Source organism: Muntiacus reevesi, chromosome 5, assembly GCF_963930625.1.
Source record: "Muntiacus reevesi chromosome 5, mMunRee1.1, whole genome shotgun sequence".
Classification (NCBI taxonomy): Eukaryota; Metazoa; Chordata; class Mammalia; order Artiodactyla; family Cervidae; genus Muntiacus; species Muntiacus reevesi.
In genome coordinates, this window is record NC_089253.1 from 109,168,641 (window position 1) to 109,188,850 (window position 20,210).

Consider the following 20,210-nt stretch of genomic DNA (forward strand, 5'->3'; position numbering starts at 1 on the left):
CTGTGACCCTATGGATTGTAGCCCTCCAGGCTCTTTTGTCCATGGTATTCCCCAGGCAAGAATACTGGATTGAGTTGCCATTTTCTTCTCCAATAAATATAGCTATCTGTAAAATAGTCATATCAAATAGATTCAGAATATTGGCTTATTGGCTGGCAATATTACTCCTACTGATTTACATCTTTTGGGTACTTAATTTTTCATATATTAAAGTGTGACTTTGAGGGCTTCCTTGGTGGCTCAGTGGTGAAGAATCTGCCTTCCAACGCAGGAGACATGGATTTGATGCCTGGACTGGGAAGATCCCACATGTGAGGAACAACCAAGCCCGAGAGCCACAACTACTGAGCCTGTGCTCTAGAGCCTAGGAGCTATAACTACTGAAGCCCGTACACCTAAAGCCCACGCTCCGCAACAAGAGAAACCACCGCAATGAGCAGCCCACTCACCACTAGAGTTGTGCCACTAGAGAAAAGCCCAAGCAGCAACGAAGACCCAGACAGCCAAAAATAAAAAGAAATAAAATTTTTAAAAATTTCTTCAAGTGTGACCTTGAAAAAAAATACTAACGTTGTCCCACTGGGATATAATATTCTTTTTAACATAATGAATCAAACAGATGTAACTAGGACTCTTCCTTCCTTCCTTTTTTGCAGGATAACACAGACTTGCAGTTAGTAGATCAGCTCCCACATGACTTGAGATCAAATCGCAACTCAACTGCTCACTGGTTCTATGTGTGTTAGTCACTCAGTCGTGTCTGACTCTGTGCGACCCCACAGACTGTAGCCCGCCAGGCTTCTCTGTCCACGGAATTTTCCAGGAAAGAATACTGGAGTGGGTTGCCATTCCCTTCTCCAGAGGAACTTCCCAACCCAGGGACTGAACCCTGGTCTCCGGCCTCACAGGCAGCTTCTTTACCACTTGAGCTACAGGGAAGTCTATAGCCTTTGGCTGGTTGTATAGCCTTTGGCAAATCACTTAAGCTTTTTAAACTCTTGTTCCTGATCTATAAAATGGGAGGATGCATCCTCATCTGTAAAGTATGACTTTTTAAAAAATGGTACCCATCATATAGGATTGTTTTATGAATTCATTAATGAATTAATTTCTGGTGCAACGTGCAATGAAAGACCCATCCTAATGATTTAAAAGCATTTTGCAAACTAGAGAGCACTTCAGGAAATTCATTTTTTCTAAATGAAATAAGCATTGCCTGTTGTCGTTTATGGAAAACTGAGGTTAATTCACATCAGCAAGAGAAAGCTGAGGGATTTGTTTATGGTTGTGTTTCTGATTTATTAACACAGCACTTGATATTAGAAAATAAACTCTTGACATGTCTACAAGTGGAGATATTTTGGTTAAAAATACTTTTTCCTTTCAAAATTCTTTCAATTGTTCTCCAGAATAAGCCAGAAAAGCTGTTGCATTAGTAACAAATCCGCTTTTAATATCCGTTCATCTCTTTTTTAAAACTGGAATATAGTGATTCACAACATTGCATTAGTTTCAGTGAATCAGTTATACCTGTACATATATCATTTTTTTTTTTAAGATCCCTTTCCCATTTAGGTCATTACAGAGAACCGAATAGAGCTCCCTGTATTATACAGTAGCTCCTTATTAGTTATTTACTTTATATATAGTAGTATGTGTCAATCCCAATCTCCCATTTTACCACTCCCCCCTGTCCCTGCTGGTAACCGGCAAGTTTGTGTTCTATACCTGACTCTATCTCTGTTTCATAAATTAGTTCATTTTACCATTTTTTCTAGATTCCACTTATACACAACGCTTTAGCCTGGTGGCTTAGAGGTTAAAGCGTCTGCCTGCAATTCGGGAGACCTGGGTTTGATCCCTGGGTTGGGAAGATCCCCTGGAGAAGGAAATGGCACCCCAATCCAGTGTTCTTGCCTGGAGAATCCCATGGAGGGAGGAGTCTGGTAGGCTACAGGAGGGCAAAGAGTCGGACACGACCTCACTTTCTTCATACGCAACATCATATGACATTTGTGTTTCTGACTCACATCACTCAGTATGACAACAATCTCTAGGTGTAAGTCTTTCTAACAGGAGAACCCGCGGGGTTGGGGCAGCAGCAGGAGCTGGAAGAGCACGGAATCCCCAAGGGGCAGGCGGTGTTCTCAGCTTCTAGAAACAGCAGTCGGAATTTCCAAATCCAGAACCACAAAATACCCGTTGTGGCAAGGCCTCGGGCAGAAGGCAGGTTAACACGGAAAGGAGCCCAGGAGGGGAAGGACTGGCCCAGCAGAAGAAAAAGAAAAGATAGGTGTGGCTGCAGCTGAGGGGAGATGCGGGATGAGCGAGCGCGTGTTCGGAGAACCCAGGTGCAAGTTCCGATGCTCACAAGTGCGGTGGAGCCGGAGCTGCGCGCCCGTGGGCAGCCAGGCCCCGGCGTTGGCGGGGACACCCGGGGAAGAGGGAACTCCACCTGTGCGCCCGGCCTTGGGCTACGGGCGGCGCCGGCGGAACTGCAGCTCCCGGGCCGGGCGGGGCGGGCACGTGGTGCGCGGCCGCCGCGACAAAGAACGCGCCTGGGAGCCGGAGCGCAGCGCAGCGGCGCAGGCAGACTCGCGGCGGCTGGGTGAGCGCGCCCGGGCGGCGTGGACGGACGGACAGACGGACGGACGCATGGAGACCGACAGACAGGGAATGAGCGCAGAGGGGTGTGGGGGAGCGGACTCGGGGGTGGGGGAGACCGTGACGGCCGGACGCAAAGGTCAAGGCCGAGGAGCTGGGAAATGGAGCCTGGGGAAGTGTGAGCGCTACACCCTCCCGGCTCGGGGCTAGTGTCCGGACAGACGGACGGACAGACGGGAAGAGGACCCACTCCGCTAGGTTCTGTCCAGACCGCAGAGCCGGGCTTCAAGGATCTTTTTTTCAAAATGATCAAAGTCAGCCACTGGGGAGAAGAGAGTTTAGGGATTAAGTGTGATATAGCCCCTTCATTTGATGGGAAGCTGTGTTTCTGCATTTTTGTTTGTGTGATAGTTCTCTATTTCTGTTTGTGTCTTTCCAAGTATTTCTATCTTTCGAGTGATTCTCCACGCCTAGAACTGCATCCTCCTCGTCCTCCCCCAGCGATTTTTTTTCAACTTTGCCCTTTTAGGAGAGCTTGACTTAGGCAGCTTGAATTCTTTGCACTAAGGATTCTTCTTGTCGGTGGATAGAGGTGTTAACATTTCGAGAGTAATAGGCCCTCCCCAAGTGAGGCCTGTTATTAACTAATGACATTCTAAATACTCCAATTTACAAAATATGGATCATTCTCAGTTACCATGGTTGTGATTTTTTTTTTTTAACCTCCATCTCTTCCTGAAGCAGTTTCACAGTTTACAAAACCAGCAAACTTTGCTCATTTATTTTCCCTGTGACTCAGCTGGTGAAGAATCCACCTGCAATGCTGGAGACCTGGGTTTGATCCCTGGGTTGGGAAGGTCCCCTGGAGAAGGGAAAGGCTACCCACTCCAGTATTCTGGCCTGGAGAATTTCATGGGCTGTATAGTCCATGAGGTAGCAAAGAGTCAGACAGACTGAGCGACTTTCACTTCACTTCCTGAATCATTTTCACGGTCTCCAAAGTCAGCAAATTGCTCATTTATTTAGTGTATTGTTCCGCACAAAGATAAATTTTTGAACCGTTCTTGCCCCCGATGGCTTACACTGGAAAAGAAGAGCCAGAACTACCTATCTCTGATGTAGTTTTTAGTGAAAAGCAAATGTTTGCGGGAATTCTAAAGAGTAAGAAATTATTTATATTTAGGGGATCAGAGAATGTCCTCTCATATTTAAGGTGAGTTCCAAAAGTTGGTTATACTGAAGGGGTTGAAATGGGAGATACTGCCATTCTGGGTGGTAGAACAGGCGAGCCAGGACAAGGTAGGCTGCAACAGAGCACCAGGGACCAGTTGGACTGGTGTGCTTCAGGTGTGGAGCAATCTCTACAGAGACCATAGGCCAGGAAATCGGGTATTTGTCCCGTGGAAGCTAGGAAGAAGTTAATTAGTATTTTCTGAGCAGGGCAAAATCAAGATCAGAAATGTCTGAGATACTAGGTTGGTCTGGCAGCCTGCATATGTTGAAGAAGAGAGTTGGGGTTAGGACAGTGATTCCCAACTCTCATCCCAAGCCCCATATTTTTTAACAAAGCAAGCTGTATTTAAGTGCACTTAATTTGAGACATAGGTAGATAAGTCTTTCTATCTTGCCAGTTCAGGCTTTTGACCATCCTAAGAATATCCTTGTAACTGCCCTAAATATGAAATAAATGCAGCTAAAAGCACAAGAATATGGCAATCTAGAGTGTACGGCCTCTAGGAGACTTGATATGGAACCTAGCTCTCTGAACTCTTTTTATCTCTTGAACCTTCTTGAGTCCCTTTAATGTGGAGTTGTGCCCACTGGTCTAGATAAGAGGTAATTAACGATGTGTAAGTTATGAGAGGGACAGTAAGGGAAGCGGGAAGGATTGCAGGGGAAGAAGATAACAGATGAAAGGAAATGACTTAGTCCCTGAATAGAAGAGCGTAGCCAGTGCTGGGAGGTGGTACTGATGGAGCTGAGATGACAGGAGACAGTGCTGATAAAGGAATGCTGCCTAGCTTCTCCTATAGTCAGCAGACAAGACTTCATGGAGGGGGCTCAACCTGTACTTGCTACATGCATGGCAGCCTGGCACTGTTAATCACTTTACAAGAATCAATTCATTTCGTTCTCTTAGCACCCCTATGAGAAGTGATCACTGTTATCCCTGTTTACAGAAGGGGAACCTGAAGCACAGAGAGATTAACTAGCTGTCCTGAGGTCACCCAGCTGGTAAATGGTGGAGCCAGGATGTGGATGCAGGAAGTCTGACTCCCGACCTAGAGCTCTAACCCCCCTACTGTAAGGAGAAAACGAAGACATTAGACGATCAGATGGCAGGTTTGATTTAGGCTGTCCTGAGTTGAGATGCGTGCAGGAGGACCAGGTGACTGTGTGCAGTGGACACAGTGTCTGCCTCATTTGGTGCTCAGACCCTTGGTAGACAGGGTCCTGTGTTCCTGGCCTTGCATTTTCCCCATGGGCCAGGTGATTACATTTCTCTTTCAAAACTTCCAACAGGATTTAGTGTCATCTTCAAACTAGGGAAAGTCAGAGAAATCCTAGTATCCTTTATATCTGGTAAGGTCCCCCTTTATTGCCCTTCAGTACAGAGCAAAACTACTTGAAGGCTTTGGGCTTAATTTCAGGAGCAGAGCTCACCAGGGATGTATCTATTTGTAAGGGGAGGTATCATCATTGGCCAGCCACAAAAACACTACGTTTTGCTACCTGTACCCTTTCAAGTTTTTGTCCTTGTTCTGCTCTGTTTCCAGCTTCAAGAGCTCACTTCAGCCAGGATCTTAGGGGATACAGAAAAAGTAGAAGTGATCTCTGTACTCTGGAAGTTTATGCTCATATTTGGGGAGATGAGATTAAGAGTTATGAAAAACGAACACAGTAGGATAGTCCATAATATTACATTATGTGGGTCAAATTTCAGCACAGTGGGCATTGGTGTTTTGGGGGTTTTTGGTGCGCTAGGTCTTCGTTGCTGTGTGTGAACTTTCTCTAGTTGTGAGCAAGGGGAGGCTACTCCTCCTTGCGGGTGTGCAGTCTTCTCATTGCAGTGGCTTCTCTTGTTGCCAAGCACAGGTCTAGTTGTAGCTTTGGGCTCTAGAGCACAGGCTCAGTGGATGTGCACAGGCTTAGTTGTTCTGCAGCACGTGGAATCTTCCCGGACCAGGGATCCTCTGTGTCCTCTGTGTTGGCAGGTGGATTCTTACCCGTTGTGCCACCAGGGAGTCTGGCATTGGGTTTTTAAAAGTGACCTCAGAACTATAATATACTCTCTTGTTAATTATAGACATCACTAAATTTTCACTAAGCCAAACATCTCTTGTATCAGTTCAGTTCAGTTCAGTTGCTCAATCGTGTCCGACTCTTTTGCAACCCCATGAATCGCAGCACGCCAGGCCTCCCTGTCCATCACTAACTCCCGGAGATTACTCGAACTCATGTCCATTGAGTTGGTGATGCCATCCAGCCATCTCATCCTCTGTCGTTCCCTTCTCCTCCTGCCCCTAATCCCTCCCAGCATCAGGGTCTTTTCCAATGAGTCAACTCTTCGCATGAGGTGGCCAAAGTATTGGAGTTTCGGCTTCAGCATCAGTCCTTCCAATGAACACCCAGGACTGATCCCCTTTAGGATGGACTGGTTGGACCTCCTTGCAGTCCAAGGGACTCTCAAGAGTCTTCTCCAACACCACAGTTCAAAAGCATCAATTCTTCGGCGCTCAGCTTTCCTCACAGTCCAACTCTCACATCCATACATGACCACTGGAAAAACCATAACTTTGACTAGACAGACCTTTGTTGGCACAGTAATGTCTCTGCTTTTTAATATGCTATCTAGGTTGGTCATAACTTTCCTTCCAAGGAGTAAGCATCTTTTAATTTCATAATTGTCACCAAATACTGATTATGTTTTATTTTCTTCTTCAATTGTTAGACTTTGCATGTGTGGCTTCAAATTTTCATGTCCTCCAGCTCAAAAAATTAATAGTGCTTCTATAACTAATTAAATGGCAGAGATGGGAGATGAACCAGGTAGCCTCCTGTGGAATCTAGGCTTTTAACCAGGATGCTTGATGCCTCTCATTGCCTGTTTTGGGCAACTTCTTGGCTTTTTTATGCTGGTTATGAACAGGTACATTCTCTGCCAGGTGGTGAGGGATCCTTTTACCCCAAATGAGTGTTTGCTAGGTTCGTTGTCTCAGCAGAGATCTCTGTGGAAGTCATCATCCAGCTATAATCTGGACACCTCATTCAATCGCTCACATATCCATCACTTTTTAATTGAACACAAGGTGTCCAACAGAGCACTAAGTTCAGGGAAAACAAAGACAAATGATATCTATTTCCTGTCCTGGGGGAGCTTGGTCTAGTGGGGAAGAGGTGAATGTAGTATTTGTGATGTAATTTACTAACGCCAGGGAAATAGGGAAAAACTGATCAAAACTAGAATATGAAAGGATAGTTAAACAAATCTAAAGATAATTATGTAGCTCACACTGAAACCTTTTAAGGCTTAAATACTGGTCTTAGGGAAGATTCTTGCTCAACATATGAAGTTATGGAAAGAGATAAGAATGTCCCTTTTCTCCTGATCATATTTCAACTCGAGTAATATATTTGACTTGGCTGGATTAGGTTCATATTCTTTCTTCTGCTGTTTTTCATCCCTGCTCTCTGAGGTTGCAGACTGCCTTGGTTATCTGTATAGGTAAGCCAGGAGTCCTTTCCAATGGTATTTTCCTAGAACATTACTCTCTTGTCTCCATCTCTCCTGTCTTTAAAATATAGTTTCCTCCTTTATAGTGTAAAGCTCTCACATTTTACATTCCTCTCATTTGCTCTGTGTTTGTACACTTGTAAGCATTTTTCACAGTTCTGAACTGTGTAGGAATGGACTTTGCCCCAGAGTTTTATCATTAATTGAGATTTCTTGAAGACAGGAAGGACATTGTATGTTTTTCAGACATTTCAGCAGCTCGATGGCCTCCCCAAAGAAGAAGCTCCAAGGTCTTGTTGCTGCGACCATCACGCCGATGACCGAGCATGGGTAACTACGGTTTGGGACTAAAGGGAACTCCCTCCACCATAATGATCAAAAGGTCTCTATAGTAGCGGTGGCTTGGACGCTGCAGCTTCCACCCCTATAGTGTCTCTGGCCCCAGGTCAGAGAAGAGGTCTCTATATCACAGGCAGTGCAGAGGGAGCTGAGATAATATATGGCAGCTCACCTTCCTCCCAGTGTCTGTAGCCCCACAAAGCAAAAGTCTGCTTGGGTTTCATCAGAGCCCTGCCCATCCCAAATAAGACCAGTGGAGTTGGGTGAGGAAGATCTCATTTTAGCAGGATTTGATATCAAGCTCTGGCCCCTAGAAGTTGTGTCTAGACTGTTCATGGATGTGATGAAATGTCCTACCCTGAAGAAAGTGGGGAAGGTTTCTGCCACATGGCCCCCTTAGGCATGTTTTACACACTCATTTCAACATTGGTTAAATAATGGGGAGCTTGCAAAAGGGAGGTAATAACAGATGATTGCTGAGAAATTGTTACCCAAGCAAGCATTTTCCAGATGAATAGTATGGTGGTACTAGCAGAGAATGGTCATGTGCCCCGGGCATCCATGAGCAATATATAAATCCTCCCTGAACATTAGCATTAACACAATGGGGATTCGTCTGCCTTCTGAATCTGTTTTTGATGTTAGAAGAAAAGCTTCTCCTTTCTTCCTCTATTTAATTGCAGCCATACCTACATTATGAAGTTATCAGTATTAAAATGAGAGAATCCATGTAATAATGTTTAGCACAGGGTCAGCATGTGCTTAGGTTAATTAGTTTAAATTGCTGTTGTGGCAAAAGGGATAAATGAAAGATGACGTATTCAGTAAGCATTTAAATAAGACTTTCATGCTTTTGGTCTTCTATTACTGAATTTTTACAAACCTTAACCCTATCCCTTTAAAGTGGATGACATTTCTTATGACATTTACTCTTCTTAATTCAGAGTTGGCCTGATATTGAAGTATCACAGTTTTCCCTTAGGTCATTGGAGTTCAAACATTTTAACTTCTAAGATTCTCAAAAAAATCACATCTTCACTAGGTCTAAGTAAAATTCTTGCTGAGATGGCATGGTTAATAGCAGTTCCTTTTTTTTTTTTTCTGTTGCCTCTCCATTTCCACAAGCGCTAAGAAAGGCTGAAGTCAGCTCTTTCTTGATGTGTCAGCTCCTTGTTGGGCAGATAAAACAGCAGTCATGTGATTGCAGGAGCAGACAGGATCTACTTCCTGTTATGGAGTAAGATCCTGTTTGCAAGCTCAGAACACTGCATCTGGTTGGTGCTACTTTAACCTTTTTAATCAGATCCCTCTTAGCCTAGAAGTGGCTTCTTCAAAGTCCTGCTTGTTCATCTGGAACCCCCGGAGTGTCACTGTGTTCTCACTCTATCCTGCTGTTTTCCTGGGACACCAGGACCCACACATATTAGAGATAAGTAAAATGACTCTGTTTTTCCGGATCCTTCTCTGTTTCCCAAATACTTCTAGCCCTGTTGCCTCCATTCACTATTTCCTCTTTTTTTCATGAATTCTTTTCTCTTCTAGGACCCTCACTTTCCTGAAGTGTGAAATAAAAATGTGTTTTTAGAAGGGCCTTGTAAGAAATTAAATCAAAATGTGTGTAAGTACATGGTACATAGTAGGCATGTAAGTTTGGTCAGTTCCCTTTTCTCTCCATCTTTCTGCTCCATCAAAACATTCCTAAAGCTATGAAGCAGGTTTGGAGCACACACCAAGAGCAGGTAGATATTAACCTACTTGCCCACATGAGAATCTGTTTTTCTGACATGTTTCTAAGAGACAGGACAGAAAGAAGAGCACATGGAATCTAACACCTAGAAATTCTGCCTCCATGACCTACCAACACAGGAGTTTTCATAACCTGGCTCTGAGAGGAAACCATGGCCTCCATAATTCAGAATGACTGAAGATTCTTTTTTATTCATAATTCTAGTGGTTCAACTCTGAATATAAGTTGATATCCTAAAGTTAGGAAGTTGGCAGGAAAAAAACATGGTTAAATAGATTTTAGTTAGAGTATCTGGGTTCCTAACCCCCAGCTCTGACACCGCTAACTATCTGACCCTGGGGAGCTCTATTCACCTTGTAAAAGTTCTCTCATATTTTGTAAGGAGACAGAATTCAACCACATAATCCCTAAGGCCCATTCAAATGCTAGGAGTCCGCAGTTCTCTGGTATTAGGTTTTTAGGGATAGTGTGGTGATCTCCATTAAGAATTTCTGAGTACCTGCAACTCCAGTCCATCCTCCACACTGTAGTCCAATGAGTTTCCTCATAAATAAATATAATCATTTAATGGATATGAACTTGGGCAAATTCTAGGAGGTGGTGAGGGACAAGGAGGCCTGGTGTGCTGCAGTCTATGAGGTCACAATCAGACGTGACTTGACGACTGAACACCAACAACAAATTAGATTTACTCTCTAAGAATCTCTCTGAACTCCCGTTTTGTCTAAGCCTTGCTACTCCCCTGGTCCATGGACCATTAGCTCCAACATCACATAGGAACTTGCTAGAAATGCAGTATCTCAGGTGCTACTGCATACCACTGAACTAGAACCTGTATTTTAACGGTGTCCCTGAATGATTCTTTAGCACCTTGAAGTCTGGAATGAACTGGTCTGAAGGTTAAAGCCCAGAACCTGGGATGACATAGGAAGTCCTTTACAGTCTACCTTTCCTACTACATTTCTCTCCCTCAAAGCATCTCATCCCCTTTCTTCTCTGTGTACCTTTACACATTTTGTATCCTCTGCCTTTTTCTACCACCATCCTCTCCTTTCTCTGCTCCATTTGAACTTGTCTACTCATCCATCAAAACCATCCCCTGGTTATTCTTCTCCAGTTTCCCTAAAAAGAGTATTTATAGAGTCCTTCCTCTGTGGCCTCATAGCACCCTGTACCTACCTTTACATATTATATCACAATTATTTGTTTATGATAATTATTACAATAATTGTTTGTTACATGTGTGTTTCTACCAACAGATTTTTTTTTTTCTTCAATCTGGCTGTGCCGGGTCTTAGTTGTAGCATGTGGGCTCTTCTATCTTTGTTTCAACATGTGGGCTCTTTAGTTGTGGCATATAAACTCTTATGTTGCAGCATGTGGGATCTAGTTCCCTGACCAGGGATCAAACCTGGACTCCCTTCACTTGGAGCCTGGAGTCTTAGCCACTGGACTAACCAGGGAAGTCACCCAATAGGCTTTGAGCTGCTTACCCTTATATATAGATATTTATTGGGTACCAGACACTGCATAGGGACTGAGCATATATCTTATTTATCTTTGAATCTTCAGCATTTCACACAGCATATGGTAAATTTAGTTAGCTGTAATTTCATGAGGACAGGAAGCTACCATTGATTGGCTGAACACTATGTATTAGTCTCCCTGTAGGGCATTTTAAAGGACACACTCCATTTAAATCCTCCCAGCAACTCAAAGAGGTGTTACCTCTATTTGTGCAGTTGTTGAAACCAAGATCCTAAAGATTAATGCCTAATTGGAAAGGAAGGTCAGTCTTTACCTAGCCCAATTCATGTCTTTTTCTACATTAGAGTGGAGGGCTTTTGTTTTCCTTAGTCGCTTCAAGAAGTCACTTTTTCCACTGGGCAAGTTCACAGTCATTAGAACAGAGAGTCCATTTCAGATTGGCCAAAATGTCTGGAAAAAAGCTGTGTTTTCTCCCTCGAAGGCCCTGGACTTCCTCATGAGAATCTTTACAACACCCTTTAGTAACAACAAACCTGTTACACAGCTAGTCAAAGGGCCCAGCCCACTGGAGATGGATTTGTGTAGACTGTTGTCTTTGTAACTGTTGTGGGAGACTGAGTGACCCAGATTTCCAGAATAGGATGCTTTCCGCCTCTGGCAGGGTGAGGTCATTATAGTCCCTGCATGCTCCTCTCCGAAAGGAGTTTTTAAGTAACCGGGTAGTTATTTTGCCAAAAAGGATGAGTAGCTTCCATCTGATTCTGAAAGCTGAAGTATACATGGACTAGTGTTGGAGTGAACGTGTTAGTCACTCAGTCATGTTTGACTCTTCACGACCTCACGGACTGTAGCCTTCCAGGCTCCTGTGTTCATGGGATTCTCCAAGCAAGAATACCAGAATGGGTTGCCATTGCCTTCTCCAAGGGATCTTCCGGACCCAGGGATCGAACCTGGGTCTCCTGCATTGAAGGCAGATTCTTTACCTTCTGAGCCACCAGGGAAGCCCAGGAACAATTAGATTAAACCAAAAGAAAGCGTATCAAAGTGAGTACAGTGCCTACCAGGCCTCGGTCACCTGGAGCTCTAGAGGCTCCTCCTTGCTGAAAAGGCCAGGCCTGCTCTTGGTGTGTGAGTATGTGGTTGGGGTGGAACTGGGGAGATGTTGAGACTTCAGTGAAAGTCTGCAGGAGCCACTATGTCTGAACCCTTGACTCCAGCATAAGCTATTGCCCAGAGACTTTATTTCCAGTTTCCAGTCCATGATTGGAAAGTCCCCGGGGCCTGCCAGAGGTGTTTCCTGCTTGCTTGCATGAGTAGGTGGACATCACTGGCCAAAACTAGAGCTCCTGTCACACAGACAAAGCCCCTGCTGACGGTTCCTGCACCTCAGGACTTGTTCCAGGTGGGGAAGAGCCGATGGAAGCAGCAAGGAGCAAGTGTGTTGTAAAGGCGTGGTTCCGAGTGGTCACAAATGTCTGAAGCAGAGAGACTTCAAGAAGTTGAGCAGGTCAAGCTGACCTAAATGCGAGTCCTGAGATGAATTGTCTAAGCAGCCATCTCCCCCATCTTAGAGTCTTGCTCAGTGAGACTGAGAGGCCAGGATTTGACATTTGAGCAAGTGGGACAGGGAGGGGCAGTGTTAGGGATGCTGGGACATGAGCCATTATGGAAAGCGCCTGCTCCCCTTGCAGGCCTCTTAACTACATTAAAGCACGCCTTTCCCAAGTGGCAGCTAGGACTGGTTGTCTCTCACGCATTGTGGGCAGTGGTTGCCTAGGCATTCTTTGTTTTCATCTCTATTGTTCTGTTTCCTTAGACAAATACCCTTTGATGTCTTTGTTTTCTATATGCCTCAGATATTTTGGTTTCTTTTTGTTTTTTTAAGGAATAATAAGATGAAAAGAGTGTTAATAAGGTTAAAATTAAATTAGCATTCTCCGGCCCCACTGACAAAAATGCAAAAGTACTAGCCAACTCATATCAAATACTTAGTTTTCTTGTCAACCATGCATTCTGCAATATTTAACACACCCTTGCCCCGCTGTTTTCCTTTGTATTTTCATTCTCCATCCTCCCCACCTATATTTTGATTGAGAACAGGTCACTTTATCTGATCTGTCAGTTTCTAGATTTTTAAACTCAATATGATTTTAAGGAAAAGAGCCCTTACTGCCTGAAGTATCAGATCTTTAGAAGGTCAGTACTTTTCAAACTGAAAAGCACATACAGATCATCTGGAGATCTTGTTACAGTGCAGATTCTGACCAGGAGAACTGTGTGTGGCCTGGGACTCTTCATTTCCAGCTAATATAACCAGATACTGATACCACTGTCCCGCAGATGACACTTTGAAAGACAAACTGATGCCAAAGTTCCTTTCCAACTGTTATTCCCCTTCAGTTTAACACTAACATATATAAATGGCTTTATGCCTTCCTCTATTGTCATAAATATTAAGTGCTAAATTCTTCAATTACTAAGATTGGATTTTCTTACTTCCTAAGAAATGATTGCTTCTAGCCACACGGAAAATGTTAAGTTCTCATTTACCCACACCCCAGCCCATCACTCTTTCCCAAAAGGGCAAAAGATAATTAAGTAATTATTTTTTAAATATTATTTGTGATGCAGTTTAAATGTAAAACCTTTGTGGATAGCTAGTAAGGTTTTACTCACATCATTGAGGAACATGTGGCTGAGTAGAGAAGGAAAAAACCCAGGCATCATTCAGAGCAGGCTAAGAATTTCACAGTCTGGTTGGGTGGCTTTGAATAACGGTTAACTTAAAGAGAGAGCAGTTTATAGTCACGGTGGCTCAGCTGTTAAGAATCTGCCTGCCAATGCAGGAGATGCAGGTTAGATCCCTGGGTCAGGAAGATCCCCTGGAGGAGGAAATGGCAACCCACTCCAGTATTCTTGCCTGGGAAATTCCATGGACAGAGGAGCCTGACGGGTTACAGTCCATGGGGTCGCAAGAGTCAGGTACCACTTAGCGACTAAACAATACCATGGATTGAATAATCTAGAAAAGAATAAACATGCATTCTTTTCTGATTTTTTTGTGTTTTTCAGAGAAATCAACTTTTCAGTCATTGGTCGGTATGTGGACTACCTTGTAGAGGAACAGGGAGTGAAGAATGTCTTTGGTAAGTCATCTTTAGGGATTTCTCTACATATCTCGAGCTCAGTCCTTGGAAAGCAGATTACTAGCCTGGAGGTCACAGTGTTATTGTGTTACAGATTATGGTTGAGCCTGGCTAAGCAGTATAAAATTTGTGAGTTTTTAGGTTCATCAATTTTAGACCTAAAAGATGATCAAGAGATTATCTAATTTGGTAGTGTGCTTGAGATAGGCCAGGAACTGGGACCTTTTACCAGAGCGCTTACACCTATAGCAACAGACTATAAAGAGACTATAAGGGACTAAATATCGCTATGCACATGTGTAGTTGGGGCTAATTATGAGCAATAAGATACAAAAAGTCACGAGCCAGTGGCCACTTCTGAGATGCTGGGAGCAAAAGCAGGGTGCTGTACGTGATCCCTGCACACAGCACACCGAGAGAGTGGGCAGACCATCTATGCCTCCTGCCCAATCCACGGACCGCCCTCTTGTGACCCCCTTTAAGGACAGGCTCGCCACTGTGGGGAGCGAGCAAGGTGCCTGTTTCTGGTTCCTCCTCCCTCCCGCTGCAACACGAGCCACCATAAAGCCTTGCCTGAAATTCTCATCTGGCCTCTTACCAAATTCTATTGATTAAAGAATCCAAGGACCCAGGTCTATAGACGGAGGTCGTTTTAGATCTGCAGTACCCACCATTGTCTTTGTAAGTAAACACCACTTGGGACCGCCGGGACATCCCAGTACTGGGTGGTATTGGTTTTCCTGCCATTAAACCCGCATAGAGAACTTGCCTGGTGTGTTCGGAGACTTGCCTGAAACCTGGGCAGTCATCTCTGTCTCCGTTTAAAACACTTACTCTTTATCCCTGAAAACAAGGGCAGATTTGTAGTTACAAGTGCCTAACCTTCCGGTTCTTTTGATAAGATGAAGATGAACAAAAGGCTGGGTCTGAAGGGAAAAATGGAAACATGGCATCACACCACTGGCTCCAGGCTCTGCCCTGGGTCTGTCTCCGTGTCCCTTCCTCTTGAGCAGGGGTTCCTGCCCCTGCACTGCCAGCGTTGGTGCTGGGGGAGTGACAGGCATCAGCCGGTCCCCCTGACTGACTCTCTGTTTGGAACAGTGAACGGCACGACAGGAGAAGGCCTATCACTGAGCATCTCGGAGCGCTGCCGGGTCGCGGAGGAGTGGGTGACGAAGGGGAGGAACAAGTGAGTGGCTCCATCGAGATAAACACCCTTATCTGCCAGGGCAGCAGAGACCACAGCTCTCTCCCAGATGACACAGCCTCCCTGCCTTCCGGCCACAAGTCTGACCCAAGGTCAGCTTGTGGGGAGAGAAGCGCCCTTCCTTTCCATGTGGAAGGGCAGCAAGACACGCCCGGCTCCCGGAGATCCCATCGGGTAGCCGGAAACTGCCTCTGGTCTGTCTACCAGACTGGTCCCTCGGAGGGTGGCGGGGTTCCCTGTGCTTGGACTGAGGGGCAGAGGGTCCTGGTGATTGGCTGCTGGCCCTTCTGCGGAGCAGCTCAGCATCCTTCCTGTCTCAGGGTGGGTCCTATTGCTTCCATCAGGTCTTGTCTCTGCACTTGACTCCACGTGCTCTCTGTGGTGCGTCCTCTCAGAGTCTTAGGGAGCTTTCTGCGTCCTCTGAACTTCAGTGCAATGATGGATTTTTGTCATAACACTCAATTCGTGCCTTGGTAAAACCAACAGGACTGCATTGATTCAGTAAGCACATCCATGAACCAAGTTTGGTTCGTTGTCTGTTACTTTGTGTGTTATGCACTGTGCTGGCACTGGGGATATAAAACAGGATCTCTGCCTTCAGCTTGCTTACCATCCAGTGGAGATGTTAGACCCTGAAAAATAACACTGATCCTTCTGATAAATAGTGCAGACAGGGATCAGAGTGATTGACAGTGCCTTAGATTGGAGGTAAGCCTCCAATCCTTAAATGGCTTTTCCATGCATACATGCTAAGTCGCTTCAGTTGTGTCCAACTCTGCAACTCTATGGACCATGGTCTGCCAGGCTCCTCTGTCCATGGGACTCTCCAGGCAAGAATACTGGAGTGGGTTGCTGTGCCCTCCTCCAGGGGATATTCCTGACCCAGGGATCAAATCCGAGTCTCTTATGTCTCCTGCATTGGCAGGTGGGTTCTTTAACACTAGTGCCACCTGGAAAGCCCTTGGAGCACTTTGGGCACTCTGAAATTGTATGCCAAATTTGAATGTCCACACAGGCATTTTCTGTCAGTTTTCAGCTAATTTTCAGTCAGATCCTGGGCCCCAAACAATTAAAGACCATGGGCTGAGTGAGACGAGGAAGGCTAAGGGTAAACATTAAGAAAAGCACCAGAGGAAATTCCCTAGTGTTCCAGTGGTTTAGGACGCTGCGCTTCTACTGCCGGGGTGCAGATTTGATCCGCGGTTGGAGAACTAAGATCCCATATGCCTCCCAGTGTGATCAGAAAAGAAAAGCACCAGAAATGGGGGGATAGTAAAGTGGGCACAGACAGAAAACACTCAAAAGGAATGGAGGGAGATTAAGAGAGAGTCCTGTCACTGAAGGAAAGATGGTCTTGTAGAGTGTCCAGAGAACATGGAAATTAAGAGCAGGGCTTGGAGGCTGGACTGCCTGAGTCGGGTGCTGGCTCTGCCTCTTAGTAGCTCTGTGAGCTCAGGCTGGTCTTAGATGCCCTGTGTTCTTTCTGTCAAGCAGGGATGTTAATAGTACCCATCCTATAAGGTGATGATGAGGGTCCAAGCAATGCCTGACACAGTGCTAAGTATTATATAAGAATTCACTGTAATTATTTGCAGTGGGTGCCATGTCCATTATAACATTTGTTTTAATAATTGTTAGATGTTGTGAGAGTCCGCAAATGGAGGATTGAGAAGGCAGGAAATGACCAGTGACCTCAGAGAGAGCAGAGCCCATCAGGTCATTGTCACAGAAGCAACTGCAGAGAGGGTAGAATGGAGCAGGCACCTGGAAGGGGGACCAGTAAGGGTAGCTTATTTTCACACTCAGAAAAACATTTGCAGGTGGGGACTTTCCTGGTGGTCCAGTGGCTAAGACTCTGAACTCCCAATGCAAGGGGGCCCAGGTTCGATCCCCAGTCCAGAAACTAGATCACACAAACCACGACTAAGACCCAGCCAGGAGAAATAAATTTTAAAAATATTTTTAAAAATGTGCTGGGATGTAGGGAAGGAGAGATGGAATAATGGATTAGAGAGGAGGAAGCAATATTAAAAGAAGGGTAGTTTTCTTTCTCTCAGAGTAGGAATGTCTTAAACACATTTCCATGCTGAAAGGACAGTGTCATTGGAAAAGATATAAAGAGAGTAGAGAACCGATGCCTTTGATGGAAGATCTCAGCGGGGCTTGAAATAAAAGCAAATGTAGGTAGAGTAGCTTTAGGAGACAGGTAAGAAGCCAGGAGGAACACACAGAAGGGGACACAGCTAAGCACAGAGGCGAGGAGGAGGAAAAGGGAGTCTGTGTGCAGAAGTGCCTTTATCTTTGGTGTCTTGGAAGTGAGGCGCAAGGACATCTGCCAAGAAAAAGGGGTTGTGGGGTAGAATTTAGAGCTTGAGGTGACAAGTCAAGACGGAGCAGCCTCTGCAGGGACTTGAAAAACAAAGTAAGTTATGATGGCGAGAACACTTTGGGGAGTCTTTTCCTCCTCAATTGAGAAATTACAGGTTTGTACTAACGCCAGAGAGTCAGCAGCCTGGTGGAGAGGAGAAGGAAATGCATGATTTAACCTAAGCCAGGAGATGGGGGTAGTAAAAGGTTTAAGGGAGTCATGCAGTGAAGCTGCTGGTGAGGGTAAAAAGCCAGCCACCTTTTCTCCTTTCACAAATCTTCTGTTATCCTTTACAAATGCAGATCTGATCACAGGACTTCCCAGTGAGATCCCACTTTACCTAAGACAGCACAAGTCAAGGATGACAGGAGGACTCAGGGCTCGGGCCTCAACGGGGATGGCATGTCTCCATCCCGTGAGAGCGGCACGTGTGTCATTCAGGGTCCCTGGAAGACTCACAGCACGACTGAATTCACAACTGAGTTTTATTGATCTTACCCACAGAGGACCAGTCTAAGTGTGACTTCTTCCCACGGGGCCCTGTGGCACACATCCAAAGATGAACATTGGGGTCTCAGAGTAAACCTCTTTCATGGCCAAATCCTGAGGACTTTCAATATAGGAAAAAACTTTCCACATCGAGTTCCATTCTTGCAGGACTAATTCCTGGATGTACTCCTTAAGGAACCTCTTTATTTTTATCTCCAACCCAAAATATCTCAGTTTTACACCTATGTTCAAGTGTACTGTCACCATCGAATGCAGTATCTCTAACAAGGCATAGTCAAAACAAGTCCTCAAGTGCTGGTTAATCTGTCATTGCTTTCAAAATTCTTTTCCTTCAGTTCAGTTCAGTCGCTCAGTCATGTCTGACTCTTTGTGACCCCATGGACTGCAGCACGCCATGCCTCCCTGTCCATCACCAAATCCCCGAGTTTACCCAAACTCATGTCCATTGAGTCAGTGATGCCATCCAACCATCTCATCCTCTGTCATCCCCTTCTCCTCCCTCCTTCAATCTTTCTTAGCTTCTGGGTCTTTTCAGATGAGTCAGTTCTTCACATCAGGTGGCCAGAGTATTGGAGATTCAGCTTTAACATCAGTCTGTTGCTTGGTTGAATCTTAAATTGTATTCCCTGGACTTTTTTAAAAAAATCCCTGACCAGATTAATTTTAAGTAGAGCACGGTAGAATTCACTAGTCTTGAGAGTGAGATTAGCCAGATATTAGCTAACTGGTAAAACCGGCACAAACCAGAATAGCATAGCCCTTTGTAAACTTCAAGTTATGCAACAGAGTTTTCTCTTTTGCAGGTTGGATCAGATAGTAATTCATGTGGGAGCCTTGAGCTTGAAGGAGTCACAAGAACTGGTATGTATGTGGGTCCATCTGGGAAAGACCACTTGAGAGGCCTCCATCTTTATGCTGGAGTCATATCATTTTTATGCTGGAGTCAGTATCATTTTTGGACGCTATGCTGGTGCATATAAGGTATAGGACCTCAGGGAAGCCAGCAGGGCTTCCTAGATTAAGCAGTTATTACCTTCAAAATTTGTTGTTTGGTTGAACCTTAAATTTTAATCCCTGGACATTTATTTAAATCCCTGATTAAATTAATTTTAAATAGACCTTGGTAGAATTTAGTCGTCTTAAGACTGAGGCTACTTAGGTATTAGCTAACTGCTCAAACAAGCACAGACTACAGTTAGGGCAGCCTTTCTGTGTCACTGTAAACTTCAAGTGACGCAACCGTGCTTTCTCTTTTGCAAATTGGGTCAGATGTATATATAAAGAATATATATTCAGATTCTTTTTCATTATAGATTATTATAAGATATTGAATATAGTTCCCTGTGCTATACGCTAGTCCTTGTTGTTTATCTATTTTGTGTGAAGTAGTATGTATCTGTTAATCCAGCATGGATGGATCTAGAGAATATCATACTAAGTGAAGTAAGTCAAATATGTGGAATCTAAAAAAATGATACAAATGAGCTTATTTACAAAACAGAAACAAACTCCCAGACAATAGAAAACAAATTCATGGTTATTTGGGGTCTTAGAATTGCAATTCAGGGAGCACAGATTGCAGCAGCCAGCAGAACAGTGCCCTTCTGGGAACCGAAAGACAGGAGTTTTTAAAGGAAAACACTTAGTTTCCATAAGCTATTTGCCAAGAGCTCTGATTGGGAGGTCTATATCTTCTTTTTTTTTTTTTTCTGTTACAATTTATTGACTGGTCAAGTGTGCCTCAAATATGCAGATGACACCACCCTAAGGGCAGAAAGCAAAGAGAAAGTAAAGAGCCTCTTGATGAAGGTGAAAGAAGAGAGTGTAAAAACTGACTTAAAACTCAATATTCAAAAAACCAGGATCATGGCATCCAGTCCTATCACTTCATGGCAAATAAATGGGGAAAAATAGAAACAGTGACAGACTATTTTCTTGGGCTCTAAAATCACTGCGGACAGTGACTTGCAACCAGAAATTTAAAAGATGCTTGCTCCTTGGAAGAAAAGCTATTACACACCTAGACAGCATGTCAAAAAGCAGACACATCACTTTGCAGACGAAGG

At 44.5% G+C, this 20,210-nt stretch overlaps 1 protein-coding gene across 1 annotated transcript in view; it reads left to right on the top strand.

The window, feature by feature from the left end:
• Positions 1-2,087: 2,087 nt before the first annotated feature.
• The window catches only part of NPL (N-acetylneuraminate pyruvate lyase), a 41,189-nt gene continuing 23,066 nt past the window's right edge, over positions 2,088-20,210 (top strand). Inside the window, exons 1-5 of the mRNA XM_065936170.1 lie at positions 2,088-2,608; positions 7,586-7,669; positions 13,986-14,059; positions 15,161-15,248; positions 18,948-19,005. Coding sequence (XP_065792242.1) covers positions 2,316-2,608; positions 7,586-7,669; positions 13,986-14,059; positions 15,161-15,248; positions 18,948-19,005 — 597 coding nt within the window. The 5' untranslated portion in view covers positions 2,088-2,315. The remainder of the gene's footprint in view (positions 2,609-7,585; positions 7,670-13,985; positions 14,060-15,160; positions 15,249-18,947; positions 19,006-20,210) is intronic.